Source organism: Drosophila hydei, unplaced genomic scaffold, assembly GCF_003285905.1.
Source record: "Drosophila hydei strain 15085-1641.00,03,60 unplaced genomic scaffold, DhydRS2 tig00008119-arrow-pilon, whole genome shotgun sequence".
Lineage (NCBI taxonomy): Eukaryota > Metazoa > Arthropoda > Insecta > Diptera > Drosophilidae > Drosophila > Drosophila hydei.
This window is the reverse complement of record NW_022045830.1, coordinates 3,373,539-3,397,903: the sequence shown is the minus strand read 5'-3', so window position 1 is coordinate 3,397,903 and position 24,365 is coordinate 3,373,539. Positions and strand designations below refer to the sequence as shown.

General features: G+C 41.6%; 1 protein-coding gene across 1 annotated transcript; it reads left to right on the top strand.

Moving 5' to 3' along the window:
- Window positions 1-22,349: 22,349 nt before the first annotated feature.
- Window positions 22,350-22,691, top strand: LOC111592692 (protein Diedel). The gene has a single exon (XM_023305059.2). The coding sequence runs from the start codon at window positions 22,350-22,352 to the stop codon at window positions 22,689-22,691; it is 342 nt and encodes a 113-aa protein (XP_023160827.1).
- The last annotated feature ends 1,674 nt before the right edge of the window (window positions 22,692-24,365 follow it).

Here is a 24,365-nt window from a genome sequence, read left to right as displayed (position 1 = left end):
CGGCTGACTCATTCACTTTGCACTCGGGTATGCTCGCGGCGCTACCTGTAAAACAAATGCCCCAGGGGCGCCGCGTTTCGTGCTCATTTTTCATAATTTTACATGTGATTTGAGTTGTATTTTTACACGCAATTTTCGTTGATTTTCTTGTTTTTCTTGTTATTTAAATATTTTCGAGTGCTGCAAATCGATAATGCAAAATCTTTGGCAAAGTTTGCGCCTGAGACATAAAATTTATCAACAGGTTAACAAGCAAGTTTAGCAGCTGCTGCTGCTGCTGTTAACGAGTGGGCGGGCGGCGTCTGGCAACGCCCACATTTGCTGTTCAATCATTTATAGCACGACTTTTCGTACATGCACCCATATTCATACACATATACATATATATGTATGTATGTATATGTATGAATCGAAAGAATTTTACAAGCTAACAAAATCATTTTATGCATCATTAACGTTTTTGTGTTTCATATGCAAATTGCCATTCGCCTCGACCCGCAGACACATCCGCTCAAAGAAAGTCAAACTTTTGCGTGCGTGGGCGCGTGGGCGCGTGGGCGTGTGGGTGTGTGTGACCGCAGCATTAGTGAGGTTCAGTGCACAAACTTACCCTAGACCCCTACACATGACTGACCGCCCCGTGCTCTTGTCAAACATTGGCCACATTATTCGCACGCAATGAGCCTTGAAATTTAGTTTTCGGTTAGTTTTTGGGCCACTTGATCCTTGAAGGGTTTTCGGGTCGTGGCTTCTGCTTTGGACAGTTAATGCCAAGAGTTTTGCATATGATGCCACTGACAGGCTTCATTTTTCACCAGTCGTGCAACTTTTTGTGGCACTGCGCGTCTGTCTCTCTCTCTCTCTTTCCCACTCTTTCTCTCTGTCTGTGCCTGAGTGTGCGTGGGTCTTTCATTAAGCCAAATTAATTGCATCAAAGGTAAGCCTGTTGCAATACACAAAGCATGAATTGCTCCGAATGGCGGACATGCTGCGAGCAGCGTGCAGCGTGCAGCGTGCAGCGTGCAACGAGCAGCGCACCACATGCCCAACATTTAAACAGTCATTAATTAATTGTAATTAAAATCATTTTCAGTCTTTTGTCTCTCTGCCTCAGAATCGACTCTGCATATCGGTTTGTGGCCTCACTGATTGCTTCTTCGTGCTGTAAGCCGATGGGCGGGTGGGCTGGTGGTCTGGTGGGCTGGTGCATAGCCAGCCAAAACGAACAATGCCTGGCGATAATTAACATTAATGCATAATTATATTGTGTGGCTGTGGCTGTGGCTATGTGGCTGCAGCAATTCATCCATACTCTTTATTATGCAGCTCGACAAGAATATCAACGGCGAGTCCTCAACTGTCCAGGTAAATCCCTGCCACAGAGCCAGGCATATGAAATGGTCCTGCATTTATATTGTCTTGCATTTGCCAAGCTCTCAAATCGACTCACTCTGGTCGGGGCTCTGATAAATGCTGCGAAATCCTATTATTGGATTAATATCCCTCTCAGAAATAAGGCTGCAATCTAATAATTAATATATTCCCTTGAGCGGGCTGCAACTGGCTGCAGCTTATAGCCGGCTTTCACGGTTCGACTCGAAGAGCCGCTTTAACTTCTAAATTGAATTACAACTGGAATTTAGAACTAGTAAATTGAGTGCTCGAATAGGCAGCTCCAATGCTCAGCTTTGCATTGATGCGTTCACCGTGATATTGCTGTTGTGTGAGTCAGACTTTAGACTCTTGTGTAGGTCTTAGGACAGCAGAGTTAGTAGGTGATTTCTTAGGTAGCAGCAGCTTAAAGGGCTCTTAAGCCTAATATCAACTTACTGTGTCTACCTCTCTGGCTAACTAGATCTATCTCTTTTCTCTCTGTCTGCCTCTAACTTTCAGTGCCTTAATCCTTTGCTTCTTTTTCCTTTGTAGCTTTCTCACTCTCTTTCTTGTATCTCTCTCACTCCGTCCCTATCCCTAAATCTAAATGTTTCTCTCTCTCTCTCTCTCTCTCTGTCTGCCTCCTTCTCCAACTCTCTGTCGCTGCTCTCTCTCTAACTCTCTGTCGCTGCTCTCTCTCCCTCTCTCTCTAACTCTCTCTATATCTCTCACACTCTCTTTCTCTCTCTCTCTCTTTCTTCTTCTATCTGCCTTTATCTAACTCTCTGTACCTCTCGCTCCGTCTTCCTAGCTTTCTATCTCATCTATATATATCTCTCTTTACCACTCTGTCTCGTTTTTTTCCAAACACTCTCTGTTTCTCCCTTTCCCTCTCCCTCTCTCTATTTTATTCTCTGCTTGTCTGCAGTCACTTTTCAACTTTCGTATACTTAATTGTTATTGTTGATATATATTTGCGTAATCATTGAACTGTATTGTGTTGGCCAACTTTTCAATTGTATATCATTAGCAAGCAAAAGGAAGACTCAAACGCTAAACACACACACCCACACACACACCCTCACACATCCACTTAGAGACAAATACACATGCAAACTTTGGGCATATGGTAAACAGCTGTTCCAGTGACTGAGTGTGTGTGTGTGTGTGTGCATTTGGTGTAGTTTGAAGCCATTGGCTGTGAGGCGATAAGTGACATTTGAGTGAAAGCTTTGGCTTTGAATATTGAGGCGTGGCAGTGGGGGGAGGTGTGCTTGTGCGTGTGTGTGTGACATTTGCAATGGTAAGCCAACAAATATTTATCTATGCCAATGGCCATTTTGCCAGTGCCTGCCAATAAAATTGCCATCGCTGTCATTGTCAGCTTAACGGCAAAGTGAACAACAAATGCCTCGCTGTGTGCGTGTGTGTGTATACACACACATGTGTATGTATGTGCGTCGTCGTTTGTCACTTGACCGGCGACAATTGATTACATATGCACAGTGTGCGCAATTATGTCAATTATACGAAAATTACTTTATACGAGCTGAAATGCTCGACAAATCACACCACACACAAACGCAGTTAAGAGATACTTGAGTGCTATAAACACACACACACACACACACAGAGAGAGAGAGAGAGACAAATCGAAATAATACTAAGAATTAGATGTGACATTAAGTGAATGTGTGATAAAGTACCAACAACTAATTGGCTTGTTCAAGACAACGAAAACCGCAAAGCCGCAAACTAAATGTTCTTCTTTATTTTTGAGGCATTCCTAAAAACATTTCAACAAGCATACAAATTGGAATATATATACACACAGTTCATGGCTCAAATATAATTAGCTGATCAAAAGACCAAAGTCAAAGCACAATTTGCAGCCATTCAACCAGAAATGCACGCGTCTGTCCCCGTGCATTTACCTCAGATACATTTGCAAAGATACAGATACAGCTAAATAAATAGCTTTATTTAGTTCGGCAATTAAATATTTTAATAATTTAAACGAAATGAACACACACTAAACACACACAAGTCAAGAATATTCGATGCCTAGCTGACACAGACACATCGACACACACACACACACACACACACACACACACACACACACACACACAGAGGCACACTCATTGTGACTTGTCTCATCCTGTCTTGTTATCCTGCGCGCGCGTGTGTTAATGGCCAAAGCGTTTAATGTTTCCAGTCACGTAATAAATCTAAATCTCTGCCCTGTGCGCTGTCACTTGCGTTTTATGATTTAATTTGTAATTTACTCGTAGTGCCGCCTCCGCCTTCGCCTGCGCCGTCAGCTTCAGCTCCCAGACGTCCTACTCCTACGCCCCATCTAGTCCATCAACTTGTTTTTTTCTGCCACTTGACTTCTGTTGCTATTTTTGACAACGATGCCTCTGGGCTTGCCACAACAGAAATATATATATATATAGCTTGAAAAAACACAACCAAAATATGTCGCTCGTTACGCATTTCGATTATGAAAACTGTTAATTTTTGTTCAGGGAGCAGTTGCCGAAATAGTCAGCTAAATTGGCTTAAAGAAACCAAGTTTCATCCAACAAATTTAACGACAGCAATGGGCAAAATGAACAGATTTCTTAGTGTAGCTCAACAACTGAGCTCTAAGATCTAATAGTATTTCTTATTGTAAAATATAATTATTATAATTCTACAGATTAACTAGGCTACCAAAGTAATATCCATTTCATATGGACAGTGATTAGCCCTGCGAGGCAAGGCTTAGACTAATGACAAAGGCCAATCAGCTCAAGCTGATATTTGAGGAATTAAAAAAAAGCAATAAAAACATCTATATAAGTTTTGCTAAACTCATTTGCTTCAGCCTAATCTCTCTACATACTTTTAGTAATTTTGCCAATCCCATCTTGATGCTTTAATCGAAAACAAACGTCTATCTAAACTGAATTAAACGCTGCTCTTAAAGTGCATTGAAACTGATATTTAAAGAGCACTGAAGCTGCCATTAAAAGTCGTTTCGGAGCAGCAAAATTCTGCATCGATTGACATAAGAAACTGTCAATGGGATACCTGAGGAGCAGCTGAAAAAACATGCTCGTCTCTCATTTGCTACCTGAACTCCCGCTGGGGAGTTGCAGTCTTTTAACTGCTTTGCATATTTTGGCTTATCGAGCGCACAAATTGCATATGCAAAATTATTATGCCACACACACACACACATATGAAGTGCTGCAACTTCGTGCGGTTGGCAATTCATTTTGGCTTCAAAGAGAGAAATTTCCTTTTGGGGAGTTTATAACCAAAACGCTTTTAAGGCTGCCACGCCTCTGTGGCAGCAACATTTAAAGGCAATCGTTGCTCTTGCTTTTCTTTTTGTTGCTGTTGCTGTTCAACTGCCTTTTCACGCTTTGCAGTCTAGAAAATTTCCACATTTTTAGGCACGTTTGCCTCCAAATAGCGTCTCGTTGCGTTTTGTCTGGCGTCAGCTGTGTGTGGGTGTTTGTGGGTGTGTGTATGTGTGTATGTCTGCATTTTTCTAACGCCAATTGCTTTCAACACCTCCAGCACAAACACACACGTACACTCACACACACACACAAACACTGACACCGACGTTACTTGAGCCTTTTGTGTGCGCTGCTCCTGACCGAGGCCACGTTGATCTGGGCTGGCTTGAAGCTTGAAAGGCTGCAGTCGTATCTTGGCCTGCCAGTTGTATAGACTGACATATTGCATTTGCCTGAATGGGCAGTCAGCTGCGATTACACACACACATATGCAGAGATTGTGATGTATGTGAGTGTGTGTGTGTGTGTGTATGGCAGAGTTTCCTTCCGTTGCCTTTTGCCACAAAAACGGAAGCAAGGCGCACTAAACGATTTGCTTGTCTCGTTTGCTGAAGTATTTTGCAACCGATTGAAGAGCTTTAAAATTAAGAGATCTTCGACTGGGCCGAATAGGGGCTGTTGTTTTAGGGTTTGCTTTTGAAATATTGCGCATACGCCATGTGAGCGCATAAAATGATAACGCACAACCCAAAGCCTTGAAAGTAGTTACTTCATTTGTTGTGCGTGCATGAGTGTGTGTCGGTCTGTGTGTGCGTGTGGCAAATTGTGTTGTGGCCAAGTCCAGTGAACGTATGCCTCGAGTTGTTTTATTAATGCAGCTTAAGAGGCAGCAGCAACAGCAGCTGGCCAAAGGACTCGGCATTTTATTGCATTGTCAATTTAATGGTGTGGAAATGTGGAAATGCTTTACTAAAGAGTAAAGCGAAAGCTAAAGGCAGCACAAGTAAAAAGTAGCTGCCAGCATTACAGAACACAGCAGAAACACTCAAAGAAAAACATAGGAATTTCAAACTTAAAACAATTTCCAAAGTTCTGGCAATTTGAAACCGAAAGGTCTTCAGCTAAGCACGAAGTTGGCAATTGGAATACTTTACTTAAAATGTATAAATCAAATGCAATTTTTAATCTTTCATTTATAGAAGTTAACAGTTAGTATTCTAGTAGGCTTTAGACAGCGCCTAGTAACTAGATTTATTGTATATTTATATGTTTCATCAGAAATAAAATGATATATAAATATATCTAGCTATCAGTCTATTTGCTTGAATGCTTTCATTAATACAACGCCTAAAGCTAGAGAATTACAATTTGATTTCAAAAATGTGATTTAAGCCTAAGCGATTAATAAATCAAAGAAGCCTTAAATACAATTTATATTTTTACAAAATAAAATATTCCCCATTCTAAGCCTAAGTTTTCTGCAAGTGTAGCTGCACACACATACAGACACAGACGCTTACGCATAAACAAGACAAATACACAGCTAAGCCAAGTGCTAACTAAGGCAGTTAGAAGATGTTCAATGCTGTCCATTGCCACGCCCACCCACACCCACACACACACACACAACCACACGCACAGATCAGTGTCTGTCTAGCTGTCTGCCTTGTCTATTTCTGTTTTTGCCGTTGCAAGTAAAATAATCCAAACGTTTAATGCCTGCACAATATTTATTGCCATGTTTCATATTCGTAGATACTTTTTTGCCACACCAAGGCTGAGGCTCAGGCTCTGGCTCTGGCTCAGACTCAGACTCAGCCCCAGCCACAGTTGTTGCCTGCATTGTTTAGTTCTGTACTTTCACTTGCCAATGTTGTTGTTGTTGTTGCTACTGTGTCAAACGATTTATAAAATGCCAAGCGGCAACAGCAGCAACTGGAGAGGCCATTGAAGTAAGCAGCCATAAAAACAACAAATGGAGACGACGACGGCAACGGCAAGAGCGACGTGGCATGCCGTGTGCCTTGTGCCACAGCCCGTTGCAACTACAAGAGATAAACGGAAATTATTAAAGTGCTGCCAGATTTATGAAAATGTATTTGTATTTGCCGCCCGTCACAACACCCGCTCCGGCCTGCCCCACTGCTGCCTCTGCTGCATCCTCGCTTAGTGCCTTTAAAATTTGCTGTTTGGTTTTGGCCATTTATCAGAGCCATTGCAAGGCGCAACCTGTGCGAATGGAGCTCAGTCGCTTTCGGCCTGGCTTATTGATTGCCTCAACTCTATGCTGGCCAATTGGCTGTAAATGCAAACTGCAAGTTAATATGTGCGCCTTGGCTACGACCAAAGGCTCACACAAATAATCACTGGCAATCAATTAGATTATAATATCAGAGCCAGGCTTGCCATGCGTGTGGCTGCTCCTGCCAACTGAGCAGTGGACTATAGAGAGTCAGTGGCCAAGTTGAGACAGTAATGCTAGAAGACCTTTAAGAACTGAAGCTGAGCAACTCAGAAGCTCTGAGCTCAGTTAACTCTGAGCTATTCAAGCGTCATATACTTCGCTGATATACTCGAATGCATTTGTTTAGCTTTTCACTTTCTATAGAGCAAACGAATGTGGCTTATACGGCTTACAGTCACAGCCCCTGCCAGGCAGTCCACGCGCAGACCGGAAATGAAAAACAATTCATTATATATGCACGCTCGTAATTTAATCGAAGGCAATAAATTGGCATTTAAATGTAATAAAGACGCTAAAAATAATTACCAATGCTGAAATGGATGCTTTATTGCGAGTATTATTCTTATTATTATTATTATTTTTATCATCATGATTATTATTGAAGTTGTTGTTGTCGTTGCCGTTGATTTTGTAGCTGGCGTCAGCGAATTTTATACAATTTTTGTATTATGCGCATAATTTTTGGACTTCATTTGCTGTCGCCCCAAGCAACTGTTGTTGTTGTTGGCCAAGCGCATGACAGTTAAGTGACATTTAACGGTTAATAAGCCTGACAGATTTACAACTGTCAGCGACGTTTAAAAATAATGAACAGCAAGGACCAAATAAAAAATATATAAATACAAAAAACAGTGCCAGCAAAAGACGACCCGAATAGCCGGGCGATTTGGGCAAATTGACTGCGTAAAGTGAATTATTAATGTCATGTGGGGCTGATGTGCTCAGCGTAGAAGTTCGGACTGTCGCTGCTGCCTATCGAGACAGCACTAAATGTCCGTCTATTTAGCTACCAAGTGTTGGGAATTTACTGTGCGTATTAAATAAATGCGATTTTCCGGCACGTGAATGCCGCCCGACTCAAAAGCTAACTGGAAGATCAAAGCGGAGCTTGGACACATAACGTGACACGAAGAAGTTCTTGGCACTTAGATATGGCTTAGGAAATCGGGGCTAATACGAGGACATGTGGGTTTATTAGGTAGGGCTATTGTAATATCGAAAATATTATTATAAAGATATTCATATGGAAAGACTGAAAGACATAAGACATAAAATTATACTTTCTCACATCAGTTCTATATAGTTAAGCCCAGACATAAAGAGAGTCATTCAGTTATGGATTCAGTCTAGGATAAGTTTTGTGTGAAATAATATAATAAACATTGAAGTAAGTCTGCCCTGAGGCAAACTTAAATTATTTATTATATATATATTATTATTATTTTCTATATGTTACTTCGCCTCACATAGTTTGATCGTCACGAGGCCATCTCTAACATATGTAGACGGCCAATGAGTAGCGCCTCTTGTGAGGCCTAGGCGCGGCAACAAACCCAATACGAAACGAAAACTAACCAAACCGAAACGAAACGTGGCGAAACACAAGAATTGTGCAAAACACGAGGAGACAACGCTCATAAAACATAAATTTAATTTATGTGCAATTTTAGCAAGTCGTATAAATTTTCGCATGCGAGCGAGAAAAAACATACAAAACGAAAGAAATACAAAAGCAAAAAAACAACAACAGCAGCAACAACAAAATAAATAAGAAAAGGCAAAGAGGCAGTGGGCAGCTGGCCCAAGGACCCGCTCGAGTTTGGCTTGCACGAAATGTCCTTGAAAATGCCATGTTTTAGCTGTAGTTGTTGTTGCGCTTATTTATAACCCCAGCTCTCGCGCTGGCCGGACTGAAAGGGTATAAAGGATAAGATATATGCTGCTTTGAAGTCCTTATTGTTGTTGTTGTTGTTCCTGGCTTATATGAGCAATTTATGCTGCCTGGTTGCTTGAATTTTAATGAATTGCTGCAAATTCATTTGTGTGCCACAAAAACAAAAAAACAATAAAAAAAACACTGAAGAAAAACGAAAATGAAAGAAGAAGAAATTTGTACAAACTGTTTGCTTAAAGGCCGTGTCCAAATATTTTACTGCCTGCTTTCGGGGCGCACATTTGCCAACAGATTTTAATTAAATTAAGAATGACAACAAACAAAATGTTTAAGAACTTCAGTTTCATTTCCTAAAAAATTTACTTTTTCCTTTGCACGCCGAGTCGAACGAAGTTGCTAATAAAATAAATGTAATCTTAAGTACGCTGCAGTTGCCTCTAATAGCACAGAAAAAAACTTAATGCTAGTTTTCTCTGAAAATTGCAATTTACTTAGTATTTAATTTACAAACATCCTGGCACATGCAGCACATGCAGCACATGCAACGTATACAGCTCAAGCTCCACTCTCAACAAGGACAATGCAATCATAAAACTTTGCTCAAAGTCTGAGCGGACAAAAGGCAAATGCAACGGACAGACGAGCTGCCAGACTGACTAAGTCTAGAGAGGGGGAATGCCATGTATTTTCTGCTTGTTATTTACTGAAAATACACTACACACACAAACACCCGCACACACATGCACATCCATACATGTCCCTACCAGGGGCAATATTGTTTTATTAGCATTGTTGTTGTCTCGGCATTTGCCGCTTGTTGCACACCGCACTCTTGTGCTTCTTCTGCTTGCAGCTGTTCAGTAGCCTCATTTGGCCTGGCCCTCTTCTGTTGACTCTGTCACATTTTTGCCATGTTTTTTCGTTAGGGATTACTTTGATAAAAAATTAATTACATTTTTTGTAATTTAAATATACATTTACCAAACAAATCTGTGGCCAGAAATCATGCAAACCTGACAACAATTTCAGCTTGTTAGCCTTCAAGAAGTCCCCAGTAAAAACTGAGGTACTTGAATTTAGATTAATTCTCTTATAATTCTATATTAAAAATTTATTCAAATTAAAAGTTGGCTTTTTACAGTTTTTACGAGGGTATCTGTGTGTGCTCAGCATTTTTAATCAATTTTTAAAAATATTTAAATATATTTCTAGACTAAGAAAATACATTTTGTATAAGTATCAAACATTTTTCTAAGAAAATAAAATGTCTTCTATATATATAGATTATACAATTTTATATATAAATCCTATTACTCTATATGAATTTTCGCTACGTTTGGCATATTTAGTGACATTTTGTAAGATTTTAAAATATATATCTAAACCATAAAATAACATTTTAAGCAGCAATATTTTAAAGGTTTCTCAAATGTAGTTTGTAAGGTTACATGACAAAATTATTCTCCGTATTCCAGCTCTTTTCATATAAATCCAGTTGCCCTATTTGAACTGTTGCCATGCAATGGCGTAAGCGCCTCATCCAAGTAAATACTCTTACATTTAGCTGCGGCAATCGGCGCCAAGCAACAACAACTCATATCGCACATTCTCTCTGTGTGACGAAACACAAATTATTAATCTATTGTGTTCACTTTGTGGAGGGTATCAGCGCTGTATGCACTCGCATTCCCCTCCAAAAAAAAAAAAAAAAAGAAAAGGAAAGGAAATCAGAATAATAGAGATAAAAACAATTTGGAATTTACTGGCTGGCGCGTCGCCTGCTGTGACTTCTCAACTCTGTTGCTGACATTTTAATAACAACTCACACGTTATTGTTAAATATCACGGACGAACGGACGGACTGGGTTGGATTGTAAAAACCAATACTCAGCTATTTGTTGGTCAGCGCGAAAAATGTGTAATAAATGAAAAGATGCAGGCACAAAAAATTGCGTTGACAATGGACAAAGCCAAAAAGGGCGAGGCTCCGACACTTGTTGGCCTTTATTATTATTTTTCTCCTTCTTTTTTTGGGTACTTTTTCAATATTGTGATGCATACTTTTGTCAATATTTTTGGGCACACTTTGCTACTTTTTTTCGTGTGGAATTACACATTGTCAAATTATTACAACCTTTTAAAAATGCATGTTTAATGAGAAAAAACGTTGGGAAAAAGGGAAAACTCAAATTTAAATGGCCTGTGGAAGCGTTTTGTGCGTTAATCCACTTTACGCCCCCATTTATACCCTGGAAATAATAAAGAGTTGCGCTGGATGGCTTAACTGCAGGCAACATATTTTGGGGATATCATATGATGATTAAGAAGTAAAGAAACTGTTAGCTGATTAAAAAGCAGCTGATAAATATAAGTAAGAGACTTCAGCTTTCATACTCTATAAAGAATAGCTTAGCTGGCCAAATGGCAACAGCAAACGCATATTCCCATAAGAATCCTTGTCAAATATTTGTTGTATCTGATATTATTTACATTTTGTTTTTTCGTTAACAAATGGTTTGAGCTCTTTTCGAAAGCGCAGTGAATAAACTGTTGCAGCAGAAATGTTGACAACCATATCACAGATTTATTTTGATTCAATTTAATAAATGTGATTCAATCAATATATATGTATTTAATCTACGAGCGATACATTTCAGATGCTTTAGCTTTAAGGCACCTCTAATTAAACGTTCGTGTGTGTACATTAATGCAGGGAGTAGGCACACAGACACAGCTTCACGTGTACTGCGGCTTATCTGTGGGACGCCGTTTGTGCATTCCTGGAAAGTTTACTTACTGTGGATGTGGGCGTGGGCTAGGACAAACAAAGAAACGAAATAGGATTTGCACAAGACTCTTATGGCGAGAGTCCTTTGCACTCAGGCATAAGCCGCGGCAGCGTCTTCGCCGCAAAACGTTGTCCTCGACAACGACCAACAAAATGCTTTCAGTTATTTGCCGAGTCTGCAGTTAATTAACATAAATTTAAAATCAAAACCACAGGATGTCAGTTAAGTGCGGTTGGCGGAGCGGCATTGGTACGTCTAATTATATGAGCGTCTCTACATCATTTTATGGGACCCTGGACACGTGTCCTTCCTAGTACATAATCGCCGCATTTTGTTGCAACGCACGTTGCAGCCATTAAAAAGCAGTTTAAGAGCTTTGCCCCAAACACAAATTAATATTTAATAATACCCGAAGAAACTGGGCAAACTGAGGCAAACAACTGCTAATGCTACTTGCTGCTGAAGCGAGTCCACAATTTGGCAACTTGCTCACAAACAGTGCGAGCTCTTGCCTACGAAATACCCTATAAGTTGAGTCAAGAACTGGCTGACGAAGCTGACAGGAAATAACTTTTTATGCCAAGCATAAGCCTAACGATAAATATATAAATAAATAATAAATAAATTAATAAATACACTATATTGACAAACTGTATTTATTATAAAGATTAAAAATATGGAAATGATCAGATTTAAGTTAACTAAAATGAATAAATTAAATGATGTCATAAAAACTTTGCACTCAAAACATTTTCAGAAAATATATATTAAATTTTTCGTTCGCATTGAGTTTGCACAACTTTTTCTGTCGTGCTGTCCACTACTATATATACTATACTATACTAGACAATACTATATTATAATATACTATACTATACTATACTTCACTATACACATAATATAGAAACTTTAACAGCTGCAATACGATGACTCAGCATGACCTCATACCTCATAGAGAGAAAGCGGAACAAGAGACTACGCACTCTTTACATATTTAACTTACTTTCTTGTCTAAATCTGTTGAACTTAAATTGCAACATTAAGCTTAAGGCCCAAAAATTTCTTTCTCTGTACAAAGCCTAAGAATATTCACTTACCTAAAATTTCTTAGCCAACTCATTTGGCTAATGGATTGATGAACCCATTAATATGTTCTCCACTGGCAGATGAGAGGACTATTAAAACTTTCAGCAAGCACCAAATAAACAATCGCCATTACGAGTGAAACCTGAAGATTGTGCTCATTATTTTATATTAACATATAAAAATTCTGAATTCTCTCTTGGTCTCCCTGAAGTGCATAGTCCACATATCAGAGTTGACAATTTATATTTTGTTTAACTTGCAGCAATAATGGACTTTTTTTATTTTAATTGTATAAATAGGTATATATTTTTTTAATGATTGCAGCAGCATTAAACTCCATCTTTTTTGTTAATGCCGACTCATTTGTGTGGACGTGTGTGTATGTGGCTTGAATTAAAATACATTATGCACACACGCACACACACGCTGTCAATGGCGAGCAGCTTATTAAAAAGTTAAGAACTTTAAATGCCGCATAATGAAATGCATTTCAGTTATTTGCATTGTCACTTAACGCTTTTAATTTAATTTCATGCGCGCGACAATTCAGCTGAAAGGCCTTGAGGCGCTTTTTCATATTTATTTACTTATTTTTATTTTCATAATTTTTATTTTTGTTTTTGTTCCATACTCATAACGCGCACACGCAGCGCTGTCCAAATAGTCAACGCTTAATTACAGCCCGAAACAATTGGCCCGCGCCTCGACCTGCGGTCACATTTAATGACAGCTCACCAGTCATCTGGCGTAAATCAACGCCGGCTGACTCCGGCGTTATTGTTCCAATATATATATATATATATATATAAGTTAACACATAACATTTAATATAGGGTATTTCATAAGTTTATAACCAACCCTCGCTATCGCGTGTTTCGTAAGTTAAGAAACAGCCCTCGCAATTGCGACACTGCATACTTTGTATCAGCGCGCTATAACTGCAATGGTCAGCGGCGGTAACCAGATACTTTTGTTTACTGCAAGAGTTTCCGTTATTGCCTAAGATTGCTGAGTCGGCTTGCCGACCATGACATTGTGGTGTGATGCGAGTTTTGGCTTAGCTTAAGTGAAATATTCTATGTAGCTAAAAATCAGTTTTGCATTGAAGTTTGAAGAATAAACCCGCACTACTCCGGCACACCGCCGTAATCAAATTGTTATATTTCTGATCATTGCTGAGCCACAAGGCCAGTTAATAGAAAAGGGGGTGAAGTCAAACCCTCCAACATAATCATCATAAGAAGATTATAATTACCCGATCAACGCTGGACCTGCCACCGACGCCTAGCTCATAGCTGGACCAGCAACTTATTGATTAAGACTATAAATACCCGATCAACGCTGGACCTGCCACCGACGCCTAGTTCATCGCTGGACCAGCAACATATTAATTGGCGCCCAACGTAAAAAAAAAAAAAAAAAAAAAAAAAAAAAAAAATTTTTTTTTTTTTTTTTTGGAATTTAAATCATATTAAACAAGCTTGCAGAAAAATTACGATTTATCCTGTCATTCACAAGAATTTCATATTGCGATTGCCTGACAACGTCATAGCCGAATGCGATGGAAAAACCCACACACTGCAGAGTTGCACCGCTTCACCTGGAGCCACCTTTTGTCGTCTGGCATTAGAGAGTTCATGTGCCAAAGAGCTCCATGCAGGTGGCACGGCACACTGTGAAATCCAGCCGAGCAACCTGGAAATAATCACCCACGTAGATGATGGAATCATCATTCTTAACGACGGGTCCGCAAGGATCCAGGTGGATAACGGCACTGAAATCCAAGTACACGGCACGCATCTCATTACGTTCGGGGACCGAGTCGCGATCAACGGGACTCTGTTTTACAACCACAACAACGTACGCAATAGAGTCCCGGGCATTGCCAACTCTCCCTTGCTGAACATCACTGCCAGCCAAGATGTCCTCAGCCTCCCTTATCTTCATCGTTTAAATGAACGTAATTTGGAGGAGATACAGCAATTCAAGAAAGACGCCGGAACTGATCAAGCTTATCGTGTGGCATTCATCATTGGAGGTATATGCTGTGCTTTAATCTGCATTGGCCTCACCCTTTGGCGGTTCATCGACGCAAGGAAGTCTGCGAAGCAATTACGAGAAGTCGTCGCCGGAATTGGGTCGGCCGAGGGCGGCCTTACACTTGAAGGGGGAGTAGTTAACACATAACATTTAATATAGGGTATTTCATAAGTTTATAACCAACCCTCGCTATCGCGTGTTTCGTAAGTTAAGAAACAGCCCTCGCAATTGCGACACTGCATACTTTGTATCAGCGCGCTATAACTGCAATGGTCAGCGGCGGTAACCAGATACTTTTGTTTACTGCAAGAGTTTCCGTTATTGCCTAAGATTGCTGAGTCGGCTTGCCGACCATGACATTGTGGTGTGATGCGAGTTTTGGCTTAGCTTAAGTGAAATATTCTATGTAGCTAAAAATCAGTTTTGCATTGAAGTTTGAAGAATAAACCCGCACTACTCCGGCACACCGCCGTAATCAAATTGTTATATTTCTGATCATTGCTGAGCCACAAGGCCAGTTAATAGAAAAGGGGGTGAAGTCAAACCCTCCAACATAATCATCATAAGAAGATTATAATTACCCGATCAACGCTGGACCTGCCACCGACGCCTAGCTCATAGCTGGACCAGCAACTTATTGATTAAGACTATAAATACCCGATCAACGCTGGACCTGCCACCGACGCCTAGTTCATCGCTGGACCAGCAACATATTAATTTATATATCCACAAGGACACTGAGCCAATCAGCTTTCAATTTATTGATGGCCACCGTTTCGACTTCGATTGAATTGGTTTTGCGTTGGGCTGCGATCGCTGCCGGGTGGCTCATATCGAGTGGCGGTGGCGGGTGGCGGGTGACGTGTCTATGGATTCAATCAGTGACACCGCAACCGCAAAATCAACTGCTTAACTGGCCGCTCACTTTATGCGGTGCACGATGAAAGTTGTGCGTGGCGCCGCAAAGCGCTACTCTCGTTGCAGCCACTACGCCTACACTTACTTACATATTATGGCTAATTGAATAACATTTCAGAAAAATATATAGCCTTTGGCCAGTCTATAGCAGGCACCTACAGACATTAAATGAACTTTTCTGATTTTTCCAATTTGCTGATATAAATTGAAGTCTTTCGTTTGCCCATATGCCAATAAGCCAATAAGAGCCAACTCAGTTATCTGCTGGGCTATTAGACATATCATCTGTATCCTGTGTATCGTATTCTGTGCCATTTGAAATTTGGACAACATGTTTGCGGTTAACGGTTGATAGCCTTTTCAATAGTCTCTTGGCTTTCTCTGTGTGGCAAAAGTTTGGCAAGAGACATGTTGCAGAAAGCGATGCGGCCAACATTTGTGGCCTCTTGCTTATGTTCTTATTCACATTTTATTCGACAGACACAGACGAAACTCAACAACAAAATGAAAACAAAAACAAAATCTATGCCCAACATCGTAAAATAAAACAAAAAAACGCGCACTTCACATTGACAAACAAAAAAATGGTTGGACTCAAACTGCTTAGGCAATTTTCAAGTGATGTCCTTCCTTGCTGCTGGCGATAAGTGTTCATTGTGTGTGTGTGTGTGGAGTGACCACAAATACTCTAGATATACACACACACTCAGATCACTAAGCTGCGTAGTCCTTCGAGATTCAACCCCCGCACTCTGCAGCTTGACTGCTGGACCCGGGTAAGTAACTAAAAGCAACCAAAACAAAAGCAAATGCCCATAAAAATGGACAACAGCAACGCGCTGATAAGCTGCAAATAATTTGTATGTGACGGCGAGACAGAGACAGCCGCACAGACCAAGAGCGATAGAGAGAAAACAAAGTGGGAGAGCGCGCTGGGCGCGTGTGCATAGACAAAGGCGTCAATTTCAAAGGCGCTTCAAAAACACACAAAACTCGATTGCTGCCAAGTAGCTCAGAATTTTATTGTGGCTCTATACATGTGTGTGCACTGGGAGAAAATCATAATTAAGTTGACTGCAGGAGAAGCAAGTGAAATGGTTTTAAGCCTACTTTGATAGTCAAGCTGATCATAAGAATAATAGCTAAAATAAAATCATAATAAAATATCTCAACAAATGTTTCTCTAAAGGCTTCATTCTGCATATGAAGTATTTAAAGTTGTAAAAAGTATTTCACATTTAAGCCAAAGCCTGCTGCATTACCAATTCGCAACTTTAAGCCACTCATACTTGAAAGTTCTATTCGGTATACAAATTTTCTCCCAGTGTACATGTGTGTGTCAGTTAAGGCTTTATGTTTGGGCATATCGGTAAGCTCATAACGGGCCAGAGTCTCCATTAGCATGGGGGCACAGCGATGCCAACTGACAGATTGCTTGGCCAAGCGGACTGGCATGGCGTGCCACAAAATGCTGCAGCATCTGGCCAGATCATCGCATTTGCCACATTTGCGAAACGCTTATTGCGCTGCCAGTCAGCCGCATAAATCTTGCCTGCTCAACTCAAGGAGTTTATCATAAGTGCAACTTGTGCGACATTTGATGTGGCACAATCAACAAACCAAGAAACCAACAAACAACCGAAAACCACGCTTAGGCAACATCATTTCAATTAGATAGAAATTCTTGTACTGGAACTGATACGCAGCAGTGCCAATTAAAGAATATTTCGATGTAATTATTTTTATATAAGTAGCTTTTACCAATTATTGATTTATTACCATATTCTTGTTGTGCTCGTTAGCTGTGTTAATTGAATATTTGTGATTAAGCAGCTGTTGAGGTGACTGAGTGGAAGATATCCCATAGACAGTCACGTTAATTAGTTGCTAAGCTGTTTCATCTCCATCTATGCCTTATCGAGATTTGCATCGTTCAGCACGAAATGTCAATTATGATTCTGTACTGTTTAGGCTCACATGGAACGTGAATTATTGTGGACACTTGGCTTATTTTATCAGCAATTGCATTACTTTTAACTCATATTGGTGCATGCCACAAAACGGTTGCCACATTGGCATGGGCGATAAGCGGCCGCAACTGCAGTCGCTGCCACGTTTGCAATTCTGCATCCAATAACATTTTTGGGGCTAATGCAAACATGCGACTCGCAGAAAAACCCACTCTGTAATATTTGCATGCATTCGCCCCAAATGCGACCGAAAATGCTGAAATGAAATCGGAAACTGGCATTAACGACTGAGCTGCTGCGCTGCTGCGCTGCTCCTCTGTGTGGTCCAATTCACAACCTCCCGCCTCCCGCCCCCCTCGAAAATCGGTTAACAATTTTAAGCACAAGTTATGTGCAAATTGTGTGCTATTGGCGAACATCGATTGTCGCCGGCGAGCCACGGTTTTAAATTTCAATAAAAGTAAAATCAAAATGCTGTCAATGGGCAACGGCCCTCTGAAGCGGGCGTGGCCGACGCAGGACACGTGCATGACGCTGCGTAATGCTTAATACGAAATGGCAGAAAAACAGCTCCACACAAATCGCTGCGGCACACAAAAGCAAAGAAAAATACGACTGCGCCAATGGGCGAGTCGATGCCGAATGGCGAATACACTTACTGAAGTAAAGGAAACAGAGTCGGAGATTTGTATAAATAAGTAGTTTAAATATTAAATTAAATAATTATGATTTGAATTTATAAAATGTTATAGCTGATTATATATCTAGAACAAAAACCTTAGAAGAAAACTTAGCTCAGACAATTTCATATTAAAAAAGTCTTTTTCTGCCAAGTTAACCTGCTTTCCGATCTATTCCAACTGCCCTCAGCTAGAGTATGAGAAGTGAATGAAAGAAAAGAGAGTGCAAAGGACAAGGAGTTACGGCATGGCAGCAAGGTCGTCGAAGCGAGAAGAAGAGGAGAGCAGCAGATAGGAGCCTTTGGCTGTGTCGTGGTTTCAACAGCCGCACAACGCATGACATTTATGCCCGACATAATCCGCTTACACAACAGGATAACAAGATGAGCACTCGTACATTTTTAATACGCCCGAGATACAATAATTTATATGCGTGGCACGTAAGCGACGAAGGTGGCCCGTCCAAGGGGCGCCGCTACCAGCACCAGCAGCAGCAGCAGCATCAGCATCAGCGTTAAACGTAAACAAAAACTGCTCCTGGAGGTGGGCACCGAGGCATCGAGACGCTATGGAGCGGCCTCGGGGCGTTTGCGTGTGGCATGTGTGCGTAGAGGGGCAACCTTTACTCAAGCAACGCCATAAAATGCATAAGAAGGACATAAATTCAAATTGCTGTGGATATGCTATGTGCACATACATGCTTGGGCCACGCCCCATCCGCACGCCTCCAGAGATGCATAATGAGCTGCCACACAAGTTGGTCAACATTGGCTCCATACCAATTTGTGTACGATATGAATATTATCCAGTCCGAAGTTTCGCAGAATGCCAAATACAAGCGAAGCTGCGACCACTTGTGGCGCCCCGGGCACTTGGCCAAAAGACGCTCGCCCAAAACTAGGCAACGGGGTCAACGAATCTATGGGCAAACACAACAACAATAAAGTAAATGAAATAACGAAAAACGAAAACAGAAATGGGAGAAGGGAAAAGAGAAAGGCAAGAGGAAACCCAGCCAGAAGTATGAAAACCAAAACACGTCAAGAGCAATGCCAAGAACTAACAGCACAACCCAATCACACACACACACACACGCACGCACATACTTGAGTGTGTATAGCCAAAAATTTATGCGATTTTGAACTGCTGCCGGTCTTTTTTTAATGCCCCAGCAAACGGGCATAGTAAATTTGTAGTAAGATTTGTTCCGGAATAAATAAGCCATAAATTAGTAGCTAATATCTGTATAAATTTGGACTTTGGGCTGCATTAGTTTGCTTTTATAATAAAAGCAACGAGATATTGAATAAGCAAACATCAAAGGCTTATGAAATGGAAAACAGTTTTTGTGTCAATGGCAAAAGATAAAAGTTAAGAAAGTTAGCCAAACTGTTTGCTTATTCGATAGCTTTACAAATAGAGAATGAGCTATTAGATCGGGAATTATAGTACACTATGTACTATATACTTTATGTTTAATATATATTTTATTTTAAGCCAACTTCTACAGGAGTTATTAAATGCTGCTGAAGTGCTTCGATGCGGCCTCTTCTTGGCACCAAACTAAGCTTTTCCTTGCAATTGTAAAGTTCTTAGGTAAGATTTCAAGTTTAAGTAGACAAACTTGAATAATTCTGCATCTATTGTGAACTACTTAAGAACTGCTGCTATACTCATTCGGCACTGCTTTCCTCTCTACACCAACACTCAGCTACTCTCCTTAACTAATATCAATCAGCATAATCTTTAACACCTTAACAACTTCAGCTACATATCAATTACAAGTGTTAGAGCATTTGCAAGTCGTCCTAGGATTCTTATATTTTTATAGTATTTGTTAGCGGTTGGCGTTGGAGTTGTTTGCTTTTTGCCATTGCTATTGTCTCTGTCTATGAACGTGCGTACAGGGGCGTTAAATTTGGCACACCCACACGTGCTCGTGTCAATATTCGAGTGTGCGTGTGTGCGCGAGAGCACTTTATGGCTTAAATAAGTCAACAACACGGCAACAGCAACAACAAGAAGAAGAGCTGAGTGCAAACAACCTCCTGCCGAATGCGCATGTTGAGCCAAGTTGTGTTTACACTTTCGTGGCTTTTGTTTATGATGTCAAATAAAAGTGCACGACAATACCGAATAAATATTTTATTGCAGAGCACAGGCTGGAAGTTACTTAAAGCACTTCCTCTCGGCTTTGCTGCTTTTCTGCTTTTTTGGCTTGGGCCCTGTTAAAGTCGGGCCGACGAGTTGGCTAACAGATCAAGATCTCATCTTGCCCAGAGGCACATAAACAGCTTTTGACAAATGTGCGCCTAATAGAAATAAATGCAAATATAAACTTGTCCATTGTTTGGATGACACAACGGGATCCCCGCCCCACCCCCATGTCAAGCATGCTCCATTTGTCAGTGGCAGCCACACTGTCTTCTGTGTTGCTCGATGCCCGCCGTCCCTTCTGCGCCACATGGCTGCTGTCTTCGCTTTTATTGTCGCACACTCGTCGCACGATAAACATCTTTGACTATTGCCGACTGTATTTCAAGTTGGCCTCGCTGCGCCTCGGCTCGCCTCGCCTCGCGTTGACTCCGACTCGCTCGCCTGCTTATCATTAAACATTATCGCGCAACGTATTTGACATTCGTTTTTGGCATTTCCCGTTTCTTTTACCAATTTTATTGTGCCACTCCCCTCGCTTAACCGCAGAGGCGTAGCGACAGTCGCGACAGTCGTACAGGCTCCATTGTCATTGCCTTTGTTGCTTTTATGTTGATTAAATTATAAAATATTTACTTGCCCAACACAGCAACGTTATGCCGCACTCACTCATTCACACTCGCGCACACACACTCTCTCTCTCGCTCTATCTGCCTGCCTGTTGTATCTTGCATATAAATTTCATTTTTACTCCGAGTGCATGCCCATGCGGCGTATACGTAACTTTTACCATAATATGCTGGATGGCGCTCCATGGCCTAATCGGTTATGGTAGCTGCTGCAGCTTAGCATGCGAAATTGATTGAAGATTGTTAGCAATTTATGCTCGTTAAATGATTTAATATATTTTTATGAATCTTTAAGATATCTACTTTATAAATATATATCTAAATAATGTCGCTTAGACATAGCATTCATAGCATATAGAAAAGTCAACGAACATAAATAAGTTCAGATCTGCCTACAGTTGCAGCTGCACACAATCATTTTATACTTTTTATCAAATTTTGAGACGATTCACTGAAGCAACATGTTGTTCGGCAGCTCATTGCCTAACTGGCTCAAGCTGTTGCCACTGCTGGCCACTTTGCTGCAGCACTTCAAGGCCAGCGAAGGCGTTTGCTGCCCCTCGAAGCAGATAGCCTTTCAGCTGATCGACGAGGAGGATGAGTGCAAGCTGTATGGCGCCAAGACGTCTCAGAATGGCATTTGCGAGGCATTCATTTGCGATGATGGAACTGCCGTCGAGGGCATCTACTGCGGCCAGGGGCCATGCAACATATTTGGCTGCAATTGCGAAGACGGCTGCCGCACGGGCAATCCATTGCAGCAGTTCCAGAACTACTACGGCGATTTCTATATATATAATGTGCATTTTGTTTAGTCGAAGAGCAATAGATAGAAATTTTAGAGCAATTTAATACAGATAAACAGATATTCCCCAACTATAAATGTTTATTCTGATAGAAGTTATTGAAAAGATACGAATTAAGTGAACTTTTTTATTCTGCGGCCACCACCAAAGATGGCCTAATATGGCCCATGTGTATGCCTGCATTTCCACTGCATGTTATACTCAGTTTCCATTCTCACTTAGTTCACAGAGCTTTGCAATTAAATGGCTTATCGGTTACGCACCTAAGCCATTTATCAACAATTAATAACTGTGTCGATTTGCGCGCACTGATTGGCGTTGAAACAGATTCCAATTAGCAGCAATTAACAAAGAAATGTTGCGCTTTGCTATCGCTTGTTGGAAGATACCGAGGCGAGACTAGTCGAAGCCATATAAAGCCATATTTTGGGGTAGACTAGCATCAGTCTGGATAGATTCGTCAGCACTATGAGATTGGCCTTGATTGCTCCACTGTCTATGGCCATTTGGCTGCTGTGCCTGGCGGCAAGCGCAACTGCCGATTGCTGCAAGCCGTCGAAGATCCTCTTCAAGCTGGCTCCCGGCAAGGAGCACAGCTGCCAGACCTATGGGGGCAAGTACCACAACCACGAGACATGCGAGAAGAAGATCTGCGGCAATGGCGATGGCATTGTGGGCACCTGGTGCGGCCGTGGCAAGTGCAATCCCCGCGGCTGTCACTGCCGCAATGGCTGCTTGCCCGGCGAACCTGTTTCCAGTTTCCGCGAGAAGCACGGATACTTCAATTTTGAATATGTGGGCTATGCTTAAGTGAGATGTGAGATAAACTAACAAAACATAATGAGAATTAAATTAACGAGCTGCAAGCGCACAGAACATTCGAACTGCAATCATTTCCATGCGGGCCACAATACAAATTAAATGTGCGCCAATCCATAAAGCATCGCATGACCAGAAGAGCGTTCGGTAACCAGAGCTGCTGCACTGAACAGGCCACACCCACTTATACAGCGACTTGCGCCAAAAACAAATCGTAAACTAGAGTGATACACTGTGGCAGCAGCTGCTCGACCTGGAGTTACCCTGCAAACAACTGCATCCAACTCTCAGCTATACGAGACGTCATTTCGGTTCCAGTTGAGACTGCCTTTTCAGCCATCTACCCAATCGATATAAACTCCTTGCTGCAATTCAATCAGTTAGAGGATATCGAAACGAGGAGACACCAAGTCGAATGGCGCTCGCTTTAAGTGCTATGTAGGTAACCCAGATCGAAGCACTGCAGCCGGCAGGCAGCACTGCCAGAGCCCATCCAGCTCACCTGGCGTATCGGCTTGCAACAACGCAGCAGCCAACCTCTGCGGATGCTACACGAGCAACAGCAGCAGCAGCGGCATCAGCAGGGAACTGCTTGGGCAGTTTATCAATTCGTACCACATAGCAAAAATTGATTGCAACGATTTATACTTTCTACTTCCTTTCACTTTATATATTTTCGCCTTACCTTTGCGCAGCGCGTCCTGGCCGGGCGCTGTTCGTTCGCTTTTGTTCGTTTTCATCTTGTAAATACTTTTACTATAATATCCTTTCATTGCTTGTTTTCGCTGTGCCAAGTGCCTGGTATTGTTTGCTGTACTTGTGCTGCGTGCTCTTCTTCTTGTTGCTGTCGTTTCTTTCGCTTTCGCTTTGGCTCCAGGGGGGATTGTGGGGGCCGATGGCGTGGCATTGCCAATCTTTTGTGTAACACAATACAATGTCCTGCGGTTGTAAAACGATTTATTTTGTTATTGATTCGCTGTTAGTGCTCCTTGCACCACCCAGGCAACAGCCACCACCGCACCCTACACGATGCAAATATTGTAATGGCAGGCCCCAGGCGTTCGCTAGCGTTCTCTCTCCTCGCTCCTTTGCATACCCAGACCCTTGAGCTGGGCATACCCCACACCCACATCAATTGGCTCAGCTGGCTCTCGTGCTAAACATAAATAAACATTTCGCCGAGATTATTGAAGTTTTATAACTCATTTCTGTCGATTGGTGGGCGCGGCGCAGCGATGTGTATAAATAAATGGGCGCACATTTCATACGCTGCGGCACGTTGGAGCGAACGGGTGAGTGACTGAGGAGTGCTGCCGGGGCTCCTGCCACAGACAGCTGTCCTGTCCGTTGGCCGCCTTTCAGTTTTCGTGTTGCTGCACATTTTAATAAATCGCTTACAAGCGGAGCCGGCAGCTCCGAAACTGAAACTGAAACCGAAACTGAAGCCCGAGCCGGCATCCGCGGCCACAGTTGAAGCACAGGGCACGAGCTCAGAGCCCAGAATTCAGTACAATAAGAAAATTCATGATCATAAATATCCTGCAGGCGTTAAACGTTCACGTCGTTCACGTTTTCAACGTCGTCCTTGCCGTCGACGCGATGCCTTTAATCCCTGACTGTGTTTTGTATGTGTGTTGGCTCCACTCAACTTTTGCTGTATGAGCA